This window comes from Natator depressus, chromosome 7, assembly GCF_965152275.1.
Source record: "Natator depressus isolate rNatDep1 chromosome 7, rNatDep2.hap1, whole genome shotgun sequence".
Taxonomy (NCBI): Eukaryota; Metazoa; Chordata; order Testudines; family Cheloniidae; genus Natator; species Natator depressus.
The window spans coordinates 76,928,864-76,949,448 of NC_134240.1; the positions used below are offsets into that span (position 1 = coordinate 76,928,864).

The 20,585-nt window shown below is 41.4% G+C and overlaps 1 protein-coding gene across 3 annotated transcripts in view; it reads right to left on the reverse strand.

Moving 5' to 3' along the window:
• Window positions 1–15,329: 15,329 nt before the first annotated feature.
• Window positions 15,330–20,585, reverse strand: part of RTKN2 (rhotekin 2) — a 266,798-nt gene continuing 261,542 nt past the window's right edge. For all 3 annotated transcript variants that reach the window (XM_074958848.1, XM_074958850.1, XM_074958849.1), the window contains one exon: window positions 15,330–18,882. In XM_074958848.1, coding sequence (XP_074814949.1) covers window positions 18,317–18,882 — 566 coding nt within the window. In that variant the 3' untranslated portion in view covers window positions 15,330–18,316. The remainder of the gene's footprint in view (window positions 18,883–20,585) is intronic.

Consider the following 20,585-nt stretch of genomic DNA (forward strand, 5'->3'; position numbering starts at 1 on the left):
TTTAGTGGTGGGTGAATGACCACATAGCACTTTGAATTTCTTCAGGATGAAAGGCTCTATCAAAATCTAACTTCATTCCTTTGTAAGAGGAACAAGCTACAACCAAAACATATTTTCACAACTGGATGCATCTTTTAAACATATTGACCTATTTAGAAAACCTTAAATGCAATACATTTGGGATACTTCAGCTGAAAATAAGTATTCAGATAGGTATCATTGTCTAATCACTCCCAGTTTGAGCAAACCCAAACAATAGGACTTAACTGGGCCCTGATTTTTAAAAGCAGTCTCTACTTCCAAAGATACAATTTTGCACCCACCGTTAATAGTACATGCAACTGCCAGTGCTTAAAAATCGAAATGCTAGAGGTCTGTGGTATCACTTGTGTCCACAATTAATTGTGAGAGCAAAATTAGACCTGTAAAAAGGGGACAATGAGGCCGTTTTGAGAATCAAGGTCCATACCACTATTATCCATTAGCCTCCAGCACAGGGGTGGGCAAACTTTTTTTGGCCGGAGGGCCACATCTGGGTATAGAAATTGTATGGCGGGCCATGAATGCTCACAAAATTGGGGTTGGGGTCTGGGAGAGGGTGAGAGCTCTGGTTGGGGTGCAGGCTCCAGGGCAGGGCCAGAACTGAGGAGTTCAGGGTGCAGGAGGGGGCGAGGGCTCCGGCTGGGGGTGCAGGCTCTGGCATGGGGCTGGAGATGAGGGGTTCGGAGGGCAGGAGGGGGATCAGGGCTGGGGCAGGGGCGCAGGGAGAGGCTCAGGGTTGCAGGCTCCAGGTGGCATTTAGCTCAAACGGCTCCTGGAAGCAGTGGCATGTGCCTGCTCCGGCTCCTACATGGAGGTGAGGCTAGGCGACTCTGCATGCTACCCTGTCCACAGGCACTGCCCCTGCAGCTCCCATTGGCTGCAGTTACCAGCCAATGGGAACTCCGGGGGCGGCACTTGGGGTGAGGGCAGCATGCAGAGTAGAGCCCCCTGGCTGCCCCTATGTGTAGGAGCTGGAGAGGGGCCATGCTGCTGCTTCTGGGAGCAGTGTGGAGCATCCCCTGACCCTGCTCCCTGGTTGGAGCACCGGAGTGGGGCAAGCCCCAGGCCCCGCTCCCCAGCGGGAGCTCGAGGGCTGGATTAAAACAGCTGGCGGGCCGGATGTGGCCCATGGGCCTTTGTTTGCCCACTTCTGCTCCAGCATGACGTGCACTTAGTCATGTTTCTCTTAAAGGTAAATGTTTGTGTCAGACAAATTGCATGGCCTTTCAGAGACAGATGACTAGCACTGTCCGCCACAGTGGGCCAAGTTAGACTTAATAATAATGGCCAAAGCGTAAAGGGAATGGATCAAGGATTGATGTGCTTATCACAGAAGAGGGTGGTGAGGTTGATTGACAGTTGTCTCCAGACTCTTACCTCCACTTACTGTGTCCTACAGGAAAAGCAGCTTGAAATAAGTTATTTCAAGTCCTCCCACCTACTAGAATGGAGTCTAGCAAAGAGGGATAATATAAAAAAGAAAATAGAACAATGACACCAGCTGCATTAAACTTTTCACATGATCTGTACAAAATGTACTTGATAATTTTCTAAATATCTGTCTACTTTAGACTACCACCTTAGAGTTAATTTGGCAACTTTTTCAGCTTTCCATAACCAGATCAGACATGCTGTCACTCAGTTCTTGGTGCTTAGATTTTGGAAGACCTTTATGCAAGGGTTCTCAGACTGGAAGTCGGGAGGTTATTACATGAGAGGTTGCGAACTGTCAGCCTCCACCCCAAACCCCGCTTTGCCTCCAGCATTTATAATGGTGTTAAATATATTAAAAAGTGTTTTTAATTTATGGGATGGGGGGGGTCGCACTCAGAGGCTTGCTATGTGAAAGTTTGAGAACCACTGACCTTATGTTTGTTAGGCGTTCTTTAATAATCATAATTTGCACCACTTTTACTGCAGGGCTTTTCTTAGGCTTCCTCCCCTCTGTGATTCTGTGGACCATCTTCTTTCCTGCTCACCATCACCTAACATCCCTGTGGCAACTAAACCAGTTAGCATGGAAAAGTAATACCAATATATTTACAGCATTTTTAGTTGTCTTTTAAAGCACTTTAGCAGCTGGAAGCAAGGAGCAAATACCCTATGACTAACTAGCTCTCTGCAGACCATCACACCACCAAGGATCAGAGTTTGGAAACCTCTTGTTATGGGACATTGATATTGCCTTCATTATGCTGATGAAGGAGCAATACCTGATCTAATGGCTAACCCACTTTACGTTTTATGAGAGGTAAGGGAATAGTGTGCATATACAGTAACTCCTCGCTTAACATTGTAGTTATGTTCCTGAAAAATGTGACTTTAAGTGAAACGATGTTAAGTGAATCCAATTTCCCCATAAGAATTATTTTAAAGGGGGGGATGGGGGGAGAGGGTTAGGTTCCAGGGAAATTTTCTTCACCAGGCAAAAAACTATATTATATACACACAGTATGAGTTTTAGACAAACAATTTAATACCGTACACAGCAGTGATGATTGTGAAGCTTGCTTGAGGAACTTAGGGGAGCGGGGAGCTGCTGGTCCACCCTGGTTCCAAGCCCCCACCAGCTCGCTGCAACGGGCTGCTCTTCCTGCAAGCAGTGGACAAAGCAGGTGGCTGCCAAACAACGTTATAAGGGAGCATCGCACAACTTTAAACTAGCATGTTCCCTAATTGATCAGCAACATAACAACGTTAACCGGGACAACTTTAAGTGAGGAGTTGCTGTATTTTAGATCCCTTCCTAATGTAGTTCATTATAGCAGATTGATCAAAGTACGCAGCTGCTACTATTTTCACACCTCTTTATTCCCATTCTAATTAATCCTTATGCCACAAACTAGATGTGAATAGTATTTAGGACCTACTTGTGGTGGCTGCACAGAACTGTTGTTACTGGTGCACAGGCAAATTTTGCAGCCAGCAGGAACTCCTGTTTTAAGCCTGTACTCCAAATCCTACCTTAAATTAATTTGAGGCCTGACTCCTGTTGTCAGGGTCCAGAACCGGGGGTCTTCAATTGCATGAAGCAATGCAAAGGTAAAGTGCCACAACAATGAGTCCAATATAGCAAGATGGGCAATGAGCTAGTTTCAAGACTGAAAGCAGATTCAATATGGTAAGTTCTTCAAGACAGGGACAGTCTTTTGCTATGCATTTGTACAGTATGTACCACAATGATGGTCCCCCTATAAAAATAATCCTCAATGAGCTACAGGTTAATACTTTATTTTTCCCCCTAAACAAAGAGTCTGGTCCTGTTACAAGAGTCCAGAAGTCCTTTATGAATATTGTGTACAGTAGAATCTCAGGAGTTACAAACACCTCGGGAATGGAGGTTATTCGGAACTCTGAACAAAAAGTTATGGGTGTTCTTTCAGAAGTTTACAACTGAACATTGACTTAATACAGCTTTGAAACTTTTATTATGCAGAAGAAAAATGCTGCTTTTAAACATCTTCATTTAAATAAAACAAGTACAGAAACAGTTTCCTTACCTTGTCAAATTTTTTTTTAAAAAACTTTCCCTGTATATTTTTTAGTAGTTTACATTTAACGCAGTACTGTACTGCATTTGTTTGTTTGTTTTTGGTCTCTGCTGCCAGATTGCGTACTTCCAGTTCCAAATCAGGTGTGTAGTTGACCGGTCAGTTCGTAACTCTGGTGTTTGTAACTCTGAGGTTCTACTGTATTGCTTTTGCTTGATCATGAGAAGCTGGCTCCTCACTCATGCCCCAGATGAACTGCACAGAGGAACAGATGACCTATAACTCCAGCTGGCTACTGTTGCTTTATGACTATCAAAACACCAGTTGTATACAGAGCCTACTAAGGCTAGTTCAAAGCTAAGAGTACCGATTTCCTCATCTTACTGGTTCTTCTCCACAGCTCCAAGACATTCCATGCCAATGAATCATACTTAATGGAAACCTCAAGTAAGGCCAGGAAAACAATTTCCCATGCTCACCAGGGACATAATTCCTTGTAGCAATATCTTCAAGCTAGCAGTCAGCAACAATTTAACCCTCTGAAGCAGCACACACACAAAAAAGTTTGCATAGAACCATTTCCTTTTTAAATTGCAAGGTAATTCCTACAAAGGCAGTGTTTAGCATCTTCAAATAAACAGAATGAACAAGCAAAGGAAAAGAAGATACCAGACCTCCACAAATAAGGGGAAAAAACAAATGGTTACTAATCTTTCCATAACTATTGTTTTTCAGGATGTATTGCTCATGTCCATTCTGCATTAGGTGTGCACGTGCTGCATGATCCATTGCCCAAGACTTTTCCCTCACTGGTATCTGTAGGGCTGCTCTAGCGCCCTCTGGTGCTGTGTGCTTATGTGCCAGTATAAGGGGCACTGCTAGCTCCACACCCTGTCCGTTCCTTCTTGCCAGCTAACTCTTACAGAGGGGAAGGAGGGTGAGTCGTGGAATGGATATGAGCAACGCATGTCAAAGAACAGGTTAGTAACTGTTTTTTCTTCTTCCAGCGCTTGCTCATGTCCATTCTTACAACTTATGATGTCATCTTCACTGTGCTGCGTCGACGGGAAGCTGGAGTACCGGAGTCAATCGGAGAGCGCTCTTCCATCGATTTAGCAGGTCTTCACTAGACCCGCTAAATCGGCACCTGCTGCATCAGTTGCAGCAGCGAACAGGAGAAGTGATCACTCAGAACACAGGAAGAGCAGCAACTACAAAAATTTGTTTTCCAAATGGTAATGTAGACACAAGTCTCTTACTTATGCTCAGCATACCTCAGCATGTTTGCCTCTGGTGGAATATTCATAAGTCAGATGTTGAACTATCCATAATTACACCCAGACTTTATTTTCTAAAGTGAGTTTATCTTGAGAGAGAGCACACCATCTTTACAAATAGCTCAATGAAGACCTCTCCTTTTTTGACTAAATTGCTCATTGAGCAAAGAAAATGTTATGCTACATAAGAAATGAGGGAGACGACTACTGAAAATATGTTCTTAATCAATAGCACCCTCCCAGCTGAAATTGCATGTTCAGTTCTGATCACCTCAACTCAAGAGAGAGATTTCAGAAATGGACAAAAAGTGATATGGCGGCAAGAATAAACATTTGAAGAGTGTGAAAAGATTGGGATTGTTTGTCTTTGAGGAGACAAGAGAGGACACAATAAAGAGGCACAAAATAATGAATGGTACACAAAAAAATGTAGACAGGGAAGTTATTCACCCCCTCAATCCAAAACCAAGAAAACATTCAATGAGATAGTGGCAAATTCAAAAATGATAAAGGAATTTAAAACTCAGTGCACACTAGATTGTGAAATCCATTGTCCCAAGATACCATTGCAGCCAAGAACTTGTTTCAGAGGACTGGAAACTTATACAAATATTTAAAGTTACAATAGTAAGAACTGAAAAATAACCAAGCATTTTGGAAGAATATTAAGACTCATGCTTTTGTGTATAAACCAACCTCTAACTAATGGGGATGAGGAATAAGCTATCTGTTGATAAAGGTATTCTATAACTTCCTTCTGCAGGAATTCTTTGCACTTTCCTCTAAGGCAGCTGGCACTGGCCACTGTCAGAAAGAGAATTCTATTCTGACGCATAATGGCAATTCTTGTGTTGATTTGTTACTTTGGAAGTTTATAGAGACCTGTAAGAAAACAGCCTTTACAGTATAAAAGAGAGACAAGGTGGGTGAGATAGTATATTTTATTGGACCAACTTCTGTTGGTGAGAGAAAGAAGCTTTTGAGTCGCACAGAGCTCTTCTTGGCTCGAAAGCGTCTCTCTCTCACCAACAGAAGTTGGTCCAATAAAAGATATTTTCTCACCCACCTGGTCTCTCTAATACCAACATAGCTACAACTACATTGCATTTACAGTATAAAAGACATTTCACAAGTCACTATGGTTTTGTCTTGGGGATGTACATAAAGAACATGTAGAAAACTATCTATATATAAAAATGTTGAAAGAGGTTTTCCCCTTGAGAAGCAATTTATTTTGATGTCTTGCAGACAGATTATGTGAATATATTATACACAGATGGGAAAACTCAATATAACCATTTTGGTAATGGTTATATTAAGAGATCATCTTATTTTGATATGTTCCCTTAAAGCAAACTGCAGCAACTTTAGTTACAACATGATTCATTAAATCACTCAACTGTATTGGCTTACTTTGCAATTATTAATGATATTCTAGAGCAGAAGTTTGCATATGTGGATGATTTGGCACTTGCAACTCAGGCCCATAGCTTTAAAGAACTTGAAGTGACCCTTGCATCTGATCTTAAGATCATGGAATACTTCCAAAAGTGGTAGCTGAGACCAAATCTGAGCAAATCGGTAGTCTTTACTTTCTGCCTGTGCATAATGACTCAAAGACAACATCTCTCGGTGTCATTCTTGAAGGCACAGTAATCTTTCATGACCACCTCTAAAGCAGTGGTGGGCAACCTGTGGCCCATGGGCAGCATGTGGCCCATCAGAGTCATCTGATTGCGGGCCGCAAGACATTTTGCTGACATTGACCATCCTCAGGCACACCCCTCCCCCCCCCCCCCCCGCAGCTCCCAGTGGCCGCGGTTCACTGTTCCCAGCCAATGGGAGCTGCAGGAAGCGATGGGCCGCAGGGATGTGCTGGCTGCTTCTTCCCGCATCTCCCATTGGCCTGGTACTGCAAACTGCAGCCACTGGGAGCTGTGGGGGGCAGTGCCTGTGGACAGTCAATGTCAGCAAAATGTCTCGTGGCCGCAATCAGATTACCCTGATAGGCCGCATGCAGCCCGCAAGTTGTCCAACACTGCTCTAAAGCGAAGACTCAAGTCAATATTACTCCTGGGGGAATTCTGGGCCACTGCGTGCACACATAATTAATGAACCATGCATATTTTAAATTTTTTGCACAGAAAAAGCTTCTGCCAGAAAAGTTGCTGCAGTTCCACCTTTTGCCCACCAGAAGGTGTTGTGGCAATAGAACAGAGCAGCAGCTCCTGGCCAGCTAGGGAAGAGAAAGAGCCTGCAGTGCCTTCTTCACACTACCTGTTGGGCCAGGTCAGGAGACAGGGGTTATGTGGAGACAGACAGCATGGGACTGCTGGGGGGGGTCACAGACAGGGGCTCATAAGGGCTAGTGGGGGAGGACAGACTGGACCATGGTCTGAATGGGAGTGGAAGCACAGGGTCACAGGGGGGAGGGAGGAGCAGGGCCACCTGGGGATGGGGTAGGGGGTGCAGGGCTACACAGGAACAGGATGGGCAAGAGTGGGGGCACAGAGACCCATGGGGACAGTGGGAGGGGATGCAGGGCCATATGGGGATGGGGGAGTGGTTATCTGAGTGGGGGTAGAGGGACACAGGTGGACAGGGGGTGCAAGGACACATGGTGTGGGGGCAGATGTGCCTGACTGAATGAGAGGCTAGGGGTCTGCATGGGGGAAGCTCCCTAACAATCCCTCCCTGCGCCCCCAAAAACATGTTCCATACTGTTCACACCCAGGCTTCTTCCCAGCAATTACTTCCCTCTCCCTCAGCTCCTGATTACCCCTGACTCTGCCAAGCCTTTGCACTACTTCTGAGGGGTGTGGGAAATACAGCTCTTTAGTGTAGTTTAAATGAATTATTACTCAGAGTTCTGTATTAATATGCCTAGTAAGGGATCTATTTGTCAAAAAAATTTCCTGAATCTTTTGTTGTCTGTATTGTTACAGACATATTTGCTGACAGGTATTGTGAAATAAATGACCAATAATAATTGAAACTGGTGTGATTATATTGTGTTATTTTGACAAATAAAATATGCAGAATTTTGCAGAATTTGAAAATATTGTATGCAGAATTTTTAATTTTTTGGTGCAGAATTCCCCAGGAGAACAACATTATTCAAAAGTGAGCAGGAACAAGCTAGGGATCAACTGCTTTAGTGCTATGAACATCAGCCTTGGCCCTGATGTATTCGGTATTGTGCACCAGTGTGGACAAGAAGCTGCCGTACCCAACTGTGGATAGGCAGCTGCATCAGACCATATAAAGCATCATGGGAACTTTAAAATCAATACCTTTGCCGTGGCTTTCTGGATTAGCAAACATCAAACCTCCAGCTACCCATCGAGATATAGCCACAGCATGAACTTAAACGTGCTGAAGACTACCCAGAGCTTCTCAGCAGGTTATGGATTACATACTCCAATATCATGTGAAATCACAAAAACCACTATGGACCATGTGTGACCTCGTCATGTGTCTAGATCAGGCCAGGGAACGGAAAAGTGCCTGGACCTCGTCTACCATTCCAAATAAGCACATTGTTACTGACCCAACAAGCCATTCATCCAGTTTTAACCTGCCACTCAGACCTTGGACCACATTGAACTAAATCTGAACAAGCCATGGAAGATGCGGCTACTTGCTGCATTAATGGAAAATCAAAGACTCCCCTTTGTGCAACTGTGATAAGAACATCCAAACCATCAAAACGCAGTGCCCCAACTGACCTGGATGATATCCACGTCACAGAGGAGGCCTTGAAATGGCTTATGGCCCTACAACCGCATCCATAGAATATTGCTCTGCAGATGCCATATGAATAGGGCCAGTATTTTCCAGCAACAGACAGAGTAATTCTGGATTTTCAAAGCTGTATATTTTCGAAATTTCAGATATATATTACATTAATACAAAAAATAATGTATTGACAAACATGAGCAATACGAATCCTTTACAGCACGAAAATGCAGTAGCCTACATTACAATGTTTACAGACACTTAAAATTTTCTTTTTACAATGGAATTGTCAGTTTTAGAGCCAGCTGTGTGCAGGGGATAGGAGACAGATGCTAGGTCCTGAGGGCTAGAGCTGGGACAGCTGTGTGCTGAGGGGAGCGGGAAGGAGCCAGCTGTGCAGGGGAGGTGGGGGACAGATGCTGGGCACTGAGAGCCTAGAGCCAGCTGTGTGCTGGAGGGAGGGGGCAGGAGGCAGCTGTGTGTAGGGGAGGTGAGCAGTGGAGAGGTGCTACGGATGCTGCCGAGAACAGGCGTGAGTGTTGTCTGCTCTGCAGCATGGCAAGGGAGCCTGGTGCCCCGCTGCCAAGTGCCCTATCTGCCCTCAGGAAGCTTGGTGGTGGTTTTTCTGAGCCAAGATCTGTGTGAGGAGGGGAGAATTTGGTGGCGAGTCTCAACAGCAGCCAGCCTGCAGCCTCTGCCCTGCACCCTAGGGAGGAGTCAGGTGTCTCCAGGCAGAAATCTGGGGGGGGGGGGTCCCACCCACGCACCACCTCTGCCCTTTGCCCTGGGGAGGAGTCAGGTGTCTCCAGGAGGAAATCTTGGGGGTGTGACCCTGTATGCCCCACCCACCCTCTGATCGGCGATTCTGGAAATGAAGTCATTTTGGAAAAAAATATGGCAATTTCTGGAACACACCGGTTCTTCATATATGAGAGAGAGAATGAGAATGATGGGCTTTTTTCTCCATTAATTCAAATCATTCAGACATTTTAATTTTAAAATATTTACACCTCCTTGTAACAGTTTTACATTTCTTTTATAATTGGACAAAAAGTACACCCTATTTGCATAGTGCCCTTTGCTTTAGATTAGCAGAGCTCCAAGCAGGGTTTCATTTAGTGAACAGAACTGTAATTTTTTACTTTCCATCCAAGAAAACAATTTAACAGTTTTAATAAAGACAGTGATTCACTAATAAAGCCACCAAACAAGTCTCGGAGGCCAGGTTCAGAAGCATACTTATTCTAAATCTTTGTTTGCTCAGTGTTTACAGGATACCCTCAGAATAAAGAAAGCAGTAGACATAATGGGAAATATAGCACTAGCACATGCCTGTACAAACAAGATGAACGTCAGGTTATAATGTCCAAATATAGTTTATAAATATCTACATAATGTATATACCAGGGTATTAGCAATTAATATTAGCTAGTCAAGTGGATATTTTTATCATCTCTTCTGATTACTAGATTGAGGTCAAGATGCTTACTATTGTTAGTGCTAGCCTAGACAGATGCACTCAGACTACATATTCTGTTCTGTCTGCTAAGAGGTAGTTAAACATAAGTTAGTTCTTCGATTTTACAAAAGCCATGAGCCACATTCTTTATAATCCTAAAACTAAATAATATAGTCCAGTTTAAATAAAATTAGAACACAGAATCCTTTTATTGCAGACATGTTTTTATCTTGGATGTACAGTTCCAGTTGCAAACAATCCACATTTTAGCAGCAAACAATTCAGATCCTTCTCCAACATTTCACAATACATTAATTTTCAAATCTGTATTTTTCTATAAAAGCATCTTACATTAGATTATAAATCAAATGAACACTAAAGCAGTAATTCCAAATATGTTCAGTTTAAATAAAATACCTATTCAGTATTAAAACAATTAGCATAGATGAAATTAAATCACAATACAAGTAAACATGTTAAGCTAACATCTAAGATACAATTGCAAAAATTAGCTCCACCTACATACAAAAACCACATAGAATAGTTAGGACATTCTGTACAGTATAAGAGATTACTACCATATTAATCTTCTCATAGCCAGTGGTTCAAGCATCACAGTAAAGAAACACTTTTACTAAATTTCTACAAAATGAAAGGTTGTGCCATCATTGACATCTAAATTGTAGTTCACAGTATATAGGACTTGTGTACTAATTCCAGCACCTGTGTCCTCAAGGTCTCAATCACACAATTTTTAAAAATTGCATTAACATAAAATTGTATCAGGTTGTTCTTTAACCCTAGATTGGGATGAACTGATTAATTTTTAAGGCCTGGTCTACACCTTGCTATGTCACTCAGGGCTATGAAAAATCTCAAGTCCTGAGCACCATAATTAGGTTGACCTAACCCCCTGGTGTAGACATGGCTAGATGGATGGATGAATTCTTCTGTTGACCTCGGGTACTGCCTCCCGGAGAAGTGGATTACCTACAATGATGGAAAAACCCCTTCCGTTGATATAGGAAGTGTCTGTGCTATCGTGCTGTAGCTGTGCCACTGTAGCACTCATCACGTAGACATAGCCTAAGCATGAAGTTAAAGTTCCTGAAAAAAAAATATACTTAGAGCTTTGACAATACAAATATGATTAAGTGACAAATGAGATGCATAAAACTCACCCATTGCTCTTTTCATTGTGCTACATTCAAAATGTTTTAGCAATATATTAAAACACAAAGGTTCAAGTATTTTCAAATGAGTTGTATTGTTTTCTAGGTAGTAGAATCCACTTAATAGGTACCCTGATAGATGGCACCCCGCTCAACAGCCCCAAAATAAATAAAGGTAATGAATTTCAACGACTGTGGATAAGCTGCATGCCTGGTGCTGTCTAGTAAACCTAGTCACCCCTTTTGTTGACCTTTATTTATTTCATGTTACTTTACTGTTCAGTTATGGATGCTAATCAAATAAGACTTGGATTTTTTTAATGCTTCCTACACTGCTTACCTTTAGTTCAAGGAATGAAATAAAAGCAAATATCAGGAGTCTCATAACTGACAAGATAAATTAACTGGCATAGTCCTCAGAGTACCAGGAAATGCCAATTAAGAGAATTCCACTATATTCATTCAGATATCAGACAACTTAAGTAACACTATCCCTCTGCTACATGCTTTACTCCTCAACAAACAACTTGGAAGATAGAGGTAATCAAGAAAGCAGATTACAATTGTTCCAGCCCAGAATACTACTGTTATAAAAGCTTCAGCATGTATTTTGTATCATATATTCACAGCTTGGCAAATAAACTGATGAGAAATCTGAAACAGTACCTTACCAAACTTCAGTAAAATGCTGAAATTAAACATACAATATAATTGCATTTTTAAAGGATCATTGGAGCATTTGAGGTGGACAACATATTAAAAACAAAAAGCAATAAAAGTAAACAAACATTCATGTTACAATTCTAACCAATCAAGACATTTAAAGTGAAACTCAGAAAAAGCAAGGGGGAAGAAAGAGGAAGTTCAGATTTCTAGCAAGTGTATGATAAAGAGAAATTTGCAGCTTTTTCGGTATTGGTAACCAAGTATGTAACCATCCATAATGTAGAAGAACAAACAAACATTTCCTCTACATATCTAGATTTTTAACTATAGGAAAGTTGCAAAAACTTTGTTTCAGGTGTATTACTGAAATGTTTGTTCTCTTTTATGGACAAAACTTAATAACTAAGCTCCCCAAAACATTGTTTAAAGTTATTTTCCCTCCCCTCATCGCTGTTCTCTGCACCAAAAGTTTTGTTTACACTTTATTCCCTAGCAATGGCTTTATTTCTAAGGTCAAAGTGTGCCATCAAAATGAAGGAAAAAGCACCTGCAAAGAAGAGACTGGATTTGGGACATTGGGCACACATGGCAGGACTTGACTCCTTAAAGAGACTATGGATTCCTCATATGGGGGAGAGGGAGAAACAACTTTGGGCATGCGTGGTGTACAGTCAGAGCACTGAAAACTTATGAGGAAAATGTGACTAAAGTTAGCTGCTGGTGAAATAAATACCTATGCATTTTTTAAAGAACTTCTCCATCTTTCTTCCTTTTTCCACACCACTTTTGTGATAAGCAGGTCATTCTGACCCACCAGTGAGTCCTTGATAACAAGAAGAGTCTGCCTCCGTAAGAATGAAGAAAAATCGGTTTGGTAAAAATAGTCTGAATAGGAGTAATGAGATTGCATAGTTGTTATTACTGCAACCTGATGGGAGGATTCACAGATTGGAATGCTAGCTCAACTTAACCCTGTAATGTCGACCTGCCCTAAGTTTCACGACTCCAGCTACGTGAATAATGTAGCTGCAGTCAATGTAGCTTAGGTCGACTTATTGCACTGTCTACACTAGACCCGCTAAAATCGACCCCCTGGCGGATCGATCACTGCAGCGTCGATCCACTGTAAGTGTAGACATACCCTTAGTTATTGGCTAAATCTATATTGGAAAGATGGTGAGGGTTGGTGCTCTACACCAAAGATAACATTTCCTGTTTTGGAATTGCCAACATGGAAGCAAAGGCTCTTGAATGCTTATACATCAATGTTTTCATTCATAAAGCACAAAATTACTCATGAGGGAAGCTATAGGCCATCAAATCAGACTAGAAAACAGGATGTAAGCATTTACAACCTGAAGAAAAAAAAATGACCTTACTATGGGGGATTACAACCTGGGGGAATAAATGCTGGAGGACTCATGCTGCCAGTACTAAAGTGACCTTGGAGTTTACCAATTATATGCTAATTTCTTTAAAAAATATTGGACCTTATTCTGACAGATAAAGATGAATTGATCACTGAAATAAAAAGCAGTGTTTGCCTAAGTGCAAGTGAACAAAATTGATTGAGAAGAAGGTCAAAAGTAGTCTGAAAAAATACTGAACACTTTACTACAGTGGTTTCCAAACTTGTTCAGCCGCTTGTGCAGGGAAAGCCCCTGGAGGGCCATGCCGGTTTGTTTACCTGCCGCGTCCGCAGGTTCGGCCGATCACGGCTCCCAGTGGCCGCGGTTCGCTGCTCCAGGCCAATAGGGGGTGCTGGAAGCAGCGCGGGCCAAGGGACGTACTGGTCACCGCTTCCATTGGCCTGGAGCATCAAACTGCAGCCACTGAGAACCGTGATTGGCTGAACCTGCTGATGCAGCAGGTAAACAAACCAGTGCGGCCCACCAGGGGCTTTCCCTGCACAAGTGGCGGAACAAGTTTGGGAACCACTGCTTTATTAGATGCCCAAATTGCTACAATTCCTGTCTGTCTGTCTCTCACACATACACAGTTTACTTAATTAAAAAACCATGATTTAAAGGGGATGTGAAAGCAGCAATAAAAAAGTCAATATATAATAGGAAGGAAATAGAAGTTGATGGCTATAAATACAAGTTAAATTGTAGGCAATTGACAAGACAAGCTAAAAGTATGAATAAAAAAAATCTATGGCAACAGACTTAAGGGCAATGAAAATAATTTTTTTAAAAGAAATCAGAAAAAGATTCTAACAATGACAAAAATCCATTAATAGAGATGATAAAATTACCAATGATGCAAAAACATTATTTTTGTACTGTGTTTGGAAAGGATATTATGTGATATCAATTCATAATCAATGTTGAAACCCTTTCTATTCCAACAGTAGCTAAAGACGACGTTAATCATCTGCAAAAGTTGAATACTTTTGAAACAGGTAATCCAGATAACTTGTACCCATGAATTTTACAAGAAGTGTCTGAGGAGCTCTCTGGACCAATTAAGTTAATGTTTAATACATCTTGGAACAGTAGGGAAGTTCCAGAGGTCTGGAAAAAAAACAATGCTGTACCAATCCCAGGCAAAATAAAGGAACAGCTGATACGAGATTCATTTAAAGATGGAAATGTAATTAATGCCAGTCAACATGGTTACATGGAAAACAGGTATTGTCAAATGAGCTTTATACCTACTCTGATATGTAAAGTTTAGCTGATAAAGATTAATGCACTGATATAACACACTTAAGAATTTTGTAAGGTAGGTGAATTAGTTGCGCACAATTCTGATTAAAATACTAGTGCTATATAAAATCAATATGGCCTCTAAAATAGATTAAAAACAAGAGGAAAGATCTCAAAATGTAATACTAATAGGGAATCAATGCGAGTGGATGTTTTTAGTAAGATCTCAAGAGGATCAGTTCTTGGCACAACACTATTCAATATTTTTAATTTCTGATGTGGCAGAAAATGTAAAATCACTAATGATAAAGTTTGCAGAGGACACAAAGATTGATGAAGTAGTAAAGAATGAGGCCAGATCACTTTTACAGAGTAAACTAGACTTTTTTCAATTGGACTTAAGAGTGTTTTGGTATAGCCAAATGCAAGGTCTACGAACAAATAATGTAGGTCATATTTGGAGGATGATGGATTGTATTCTTGAAAGAGTGACTCTGAAGACAACTTTGGTCATCGTCAGCTCTCAGTGAAATGCTGTGGCAAAAAGATAACGTGATCCTTTGGGAATATCAAGTAGAAGTAGGGAGGTAATATTACTCTGCGTAAAGGTTCAGACTCACCCCTGTGGCGCCTCCTGCCGGTAATCATCAGGAATTAGCTTGTCCGGCCCCCAGAGCGCCCTCTGCAGGCCGGTGATCTGCCTTACCGCCAGCTCCCATGTCCCCCCCAGGAGCCAGTGCCCCTTTCTCTGGGGGTGCTGCCCCCCTGGTGGTACCCCCACACACTCAGGTTCTGGGTCTCCCCACCCAGGGGAGGCCCCACCTTCTAACCCCACCTCTCCTCAGTCTGGGCTACTGACAGTCCCCACTTAGCCCCTTGTATTGGGGGCAGACTGCAGTGTACGCCACTCATCACAGGCAAGAGGGTTTTGGACCTGCTGCCTCCACCTACCCATGGGCTGTCCCTCTGCAACCCTGCACCTATTTGGCCTGTAGTCAGGCCTGCAGACTGAGGCTTTCCAGGCCGGAGCTCCCAGCTCCTCTGGCCCTTCCCCAGCCCTGCTCCAATCTAGGTGTCCTGCTCAGCACCTTGAAGCCAGGCTCTTCTCCCTCTACAGGCAGAGGGAGACTGACAGGGCTCCTGGCTCACCGCCTCTTATAGATAGAGCTGGCCACAACTGCAGCTGCTCCCTTAATCAGCCTGGGCTTTTCCCCACAGTCGCAGCCCTCTCCCAGGGCTGGAGCGGGTAACCACCCTGCTTCATTCTGTACATAGTATTTGTAGAATCGCTACCGAAATATTGAGTCCACACTTCAAAAGGAATGTTGAAATATTTGAGAAGCTCAGAGAAGAATGATCAGAAAATCAGGAAACATTCCTTGAAATAAGATTAAGGTATTCACTTATAGTGGTCTATAACTAGCTACACAGAAGGAGAAGATTTGATAGTAGAGGGCTCTAAACTAGTAGACTAAAGCACAATAAGATCCAATGGCTGAAAGTTGAAACTAGAAAAATTCAAACAGGAAATAAAGCGCACATTTTAACAGTAATAATTAACCACTGGAATACTTGCCAATTGGTGAATTATCCATCACTTGAAGTCTTTAAATAAACACTAGATGTTTTCCTAAAAGATATGCTGTAGTTCAAAATACAGGTACTGAACTCAATGGAAGAACTTCTGGATGAAATTCAATGGCTTGTTATGCAGGAGATCAGAACAAATCATTATGGCCCTTCTGGCCTTAAAAATCTCTGAACTATAACTATTTATTTAGTTTTGGTAGTTTGGTCAAAAAAGGGAAAAACAACATATCCTTCCTTCCAACAGCATTGTTAGATTGAAGCTGAAAGAGCAGCATATACATCACGGAAAACATTCCATTTAAAAATAGTTCTGTTTGTTTTATTCTCTGTATTTCTGTTCTGCAGTCCAATTAGTTGAGGGTGTCCAATTTCACATAATTGTGTATTTTTTCTTTAGTTTGTCTGCTTCTGCTACTTATTTTCCCACCTTTGTAACAGGATGATTTGTTGCTGCAAGAATGATTACAGATGTCAATGTCAGAAAAGAGGATCATGATGAAATGAAGACTGAGCAGGGGCACTCTTAAAAACTTAACGCCCCAATCCTGCAAAAGGATTTGCAAGTGGGAACCTTACTCTCATGCAGAATACATGGACTCTCACAAACTAATAGGTTAGTAAGAATTCCATTTGTAAATCCTTTTACAAGATTACAACCAGAGAGCTTCCACTTCATGCACAAGGACAAAAACAGAACTCATGCCTGAGAAATTTAAAAACTTCTGATCCACAAACTACCCTTTAGAACTAAACCAAGATTTTAAAAAACCTGATTAAAAAAAACCTGACTAAGGCATCCAACATAGAGATTTAGCAACTGTTATAAACCAGGCTAATTTATAACTCCATGAGGCATCTAGCACTAAACATTTGTTAGTTAAAAATACCTTCATCTTTGTATGAACTAAGAAGGCAACATCTGAAACAGTAAAGAACGTGTCTGGAAATTAAAAAATCTCTAAATAATTGAGTTTAATATTATTCCAAAATTCTTCCTAGGATTAAAACTATTTCTTTTTAAACACACACTAGCAATTCAGAATGCGTCAGGCTCAGTGGAATATTAGATTTGTGTTACTATAATAATACTATCCCTTGCCTTTGAGCTTCAAAGCCAATGGTTTATTTTGAAGGCTTTGCTGCTATACAAATAATTGTATGTAAAATTACTGATAAGATTTTTCAGAACACAGATCTGAATTCCAGTGTTTTTGATGGCTGACGAGCAAGCAGTCCTTTGCTTGTGGATAAGGCTCTAGTGTAAAGGAGTCTGCATCTTGTGTGATGCAGTTGTTTCCATGGAGGAAATGTAGTGGCCTGTACTCTGACACCCAGAAAGATGGTAACACGAGGCCTCTCCATACATTGAGGATCACGTGTAGTAGCCCAAGCAAGTCTCCTGCTCACTGTAGTCTCCCATGAAAGTGGTGAACAAACCCAACGGAGTTGTTTGACCTAAAATGATTTCACCAACACGTGAGGTCTCAAAGTCAAAGAAAAAAGTGAGGGGGAAAAGAAAAACAAATTATACTAGTAATAAGACTCTGCATTTAAGTTTGTCTACCACCAACTGGCGGAATGGCAGTATTACAGTCTTCTGATATGGAGTGCCTTGTTCCTTATAATGGTCAGAAAAGTAACTGTAAAAATGACATCTTGTGTGCTTTCTGTGTGTAATCAGTCATATATATCAATTTTTAGGTAATAAGATTTACAAAAAAGTTCCATTAGCCTTTCAAAACCAACAGTTAGAAGGAGATGATTCTATTCTGTCTTGAGTGCTATCAGAATTAATGGATAACCTGCATTGGTCAATTCTGACAGTACATGAGCCAGAAAAAAATCTCGTAGATCTCAGACTGAGCTGGCAGAGTTGTTCAAAAACCTCTTAATTAATAAATTGAGCACATCTGATATGGAGTCACTGAAACAAACCTTGGAATTACTTTTTAGAGCATGACCGTGCTTTAAGGGTAGCGCAGAAATTTCAAGGTTTAAATATCTTGGAGATGTTCCCTTCTACAAAACACACACACACAGTACCCTTTATACTTTGCTAGAGAAATTCTTTAGATCTTGACAGTGACAAGCAGGGCTGAGATTGCAATACGAAGTATGGGCTTAGATTAAAAATATTTCTAATGGCCAAGTTCTTGTCAAAGACTCAGGTCACTGATAAATGTCAAATGCTGGTAAACTTTATATGTTGGTCACTTTTATAAACTTAATGTTACACCTGTGACTGCAACCATGATCTAGGGTCTAGTATTTCTTTGATGGATTTCTGTCTAGGAGCTGGCAGTGGTTTGGTTTCAGACTCTGTCTCAGTAACTGAAGTGAGAGGATTTTCACTGTCAATTGAGCTGCTTTTCCTGCAAGGAACCAGTTTGCGAGGAGTAGCAATGGGCCTCTGCAACTGATGCATCATGGAAGATAACTTGGCATCAAAAGAAGAAGAGGTCCTACGTGCAATGGCAGGCTTCTTCCACAAGTTTTCCTTGTCCAGCTGATCTGTGCTCATCTGTGTTTTTGAGCTGTTTGGTAGCTTATCAGATGGTGGAAGTGGAGCTCTTCTTTTCTTTCCTTTGCCATCATTAGGACTTACTATCTCACTATTTGCATCTGGAAACACAATATTTTTCTGGACAAGCATCTGGTGAGAACCATCAAATAATGGGGCCCATACAGAAGGTGCAGACTCCTTCTGCTGGCCAATCAGGAACTCTCCATCAGTCTCCTCAATTTTCCTTTGTATGATATCTATTAAGCCTTCATGTTTCACTGGAGAATCAATACCTATAATTTTAGAAGAAATTAGATGAACTGTGATTAAAATGGTTCCTAAATATTTTACTCACCCTGAGTGTGGTTATTAATTGTCTGAATACAAAACTGTGCAAAGTATGTCCCCCAATTCTTAGACTAGCATTAAGACCTACAACAGTCTAGAAATGGAAAAGATTATCATGATTACAGACAGAGGTCTAGAAGCTTTCCACAGTTTCTAGGCCTCATGCACTTAATAGGCTGTGGTCATGGTTTAATTTTTATTTATTTTTGTGAAAAAATAAAAAATGCAATGCACTACTAGAAACAGACCTAGCTATAATAATGTTCTTGTACACTACTTGAAACATTTCGTTTCAGCAAAGGTGTACAGAATCTATGCCCAAAGATCAATGCGAAAATCCTAAATCTCACATAGTTAAGTGTGAAAAAGTCAAAACTATTAAACATTCTTGTGCTACCCCCCCACTCGCCCCCAAAGTACACTTTTACACTCAAGGTTTTTTCTTCAGTAAGTTCTTGAAGATAGCCCGGTCCAATTCCTCTTCCCCCCCATAACATAATTTACGGTGCATCAGCCAGAATATATGCATAGTTTGTTGATTTCCCTGTTTGTATGTCAGCATCCCTTGTGCTACCTCTGTCTCTAAAACATCAATAAGAGCATAAAGATATCACAGTGTGACACTGCACCCCATATTCTTCATAGTGATATTATTATAACATGATTATGGCATAATTATGATGCATTTTGTACAAGATGGGGCATGTAAGGCATCATTGGAAAAGTTATGATTTGCTGAATATGATTATCCTATTTGTATACATGTATCATTTTTGTATCTGAAATAATGAATATTGATTATGTATCTGTATTTTCACATGTAGTCACGCCTGGGTGACATTCACTAGGCAAGATGTTTCCAGTCTAAATAGCTGGTTGTGAAGAGCCTATTGAGGGTGATGGGCCATTAGGAAGAACAATAGGCCTTAGGAGAAGCTTATCCCTCTCCCGGTGAGCCTTCCTGTGAACGTTTCGGCCAATATGAAAGTAATGGCTGCTATGACTCTGCAAGGGCATGTGACCAGCTCACATGACTCTGGACTCCATTTTGGGGGCCTGTATTTTTCCCACAAACTGGGCTAGGAACTGTTTTTGAACCAAAGGGTTCCAGCCATAGCTAAAGCTATATAAGTCAGGGAGCAACATCATCTGTTGTTCTTCACTCCCACACAACTCAACATCTGAGAGAAGCCCAGAAAGAAAAGGACTTGGAATGGGGTCAGGGATCCCAAGCTGCAAAGCAAATGCAGCTTGTTCCTTAAGAATCTGCAAGCCTGCTTGTATCATCAGCCAGGGTGAGAAGTTGCTAATTCATATCCTTTCTTTCTAGTATCTTAGGCTTAGTTTGCAGTTTTGTTTATTTACTAGGTAATCTTCTTTGATCTGTTTGCTATTACTTATAATCACATAAAATCTTTTTGAAGTTAATAAACTCGTTTCTATTTTAATCTAAACTAGTGTGCCTTTAAGTGAAGTGTCTGGGGAAAAATCTCAGCTTGGTTAACACAAGTGTGCATATTCCTCTCCACATTGAGGTAGGGGCAGACATATTAATGAGTTTACACTGTACAGATCCCTGTGCAGTGCAAGACTATATAATTTTGGGTTTATACTCCCGGGGTGGGGGGAGGCGCGCTGGCTGGGGTCT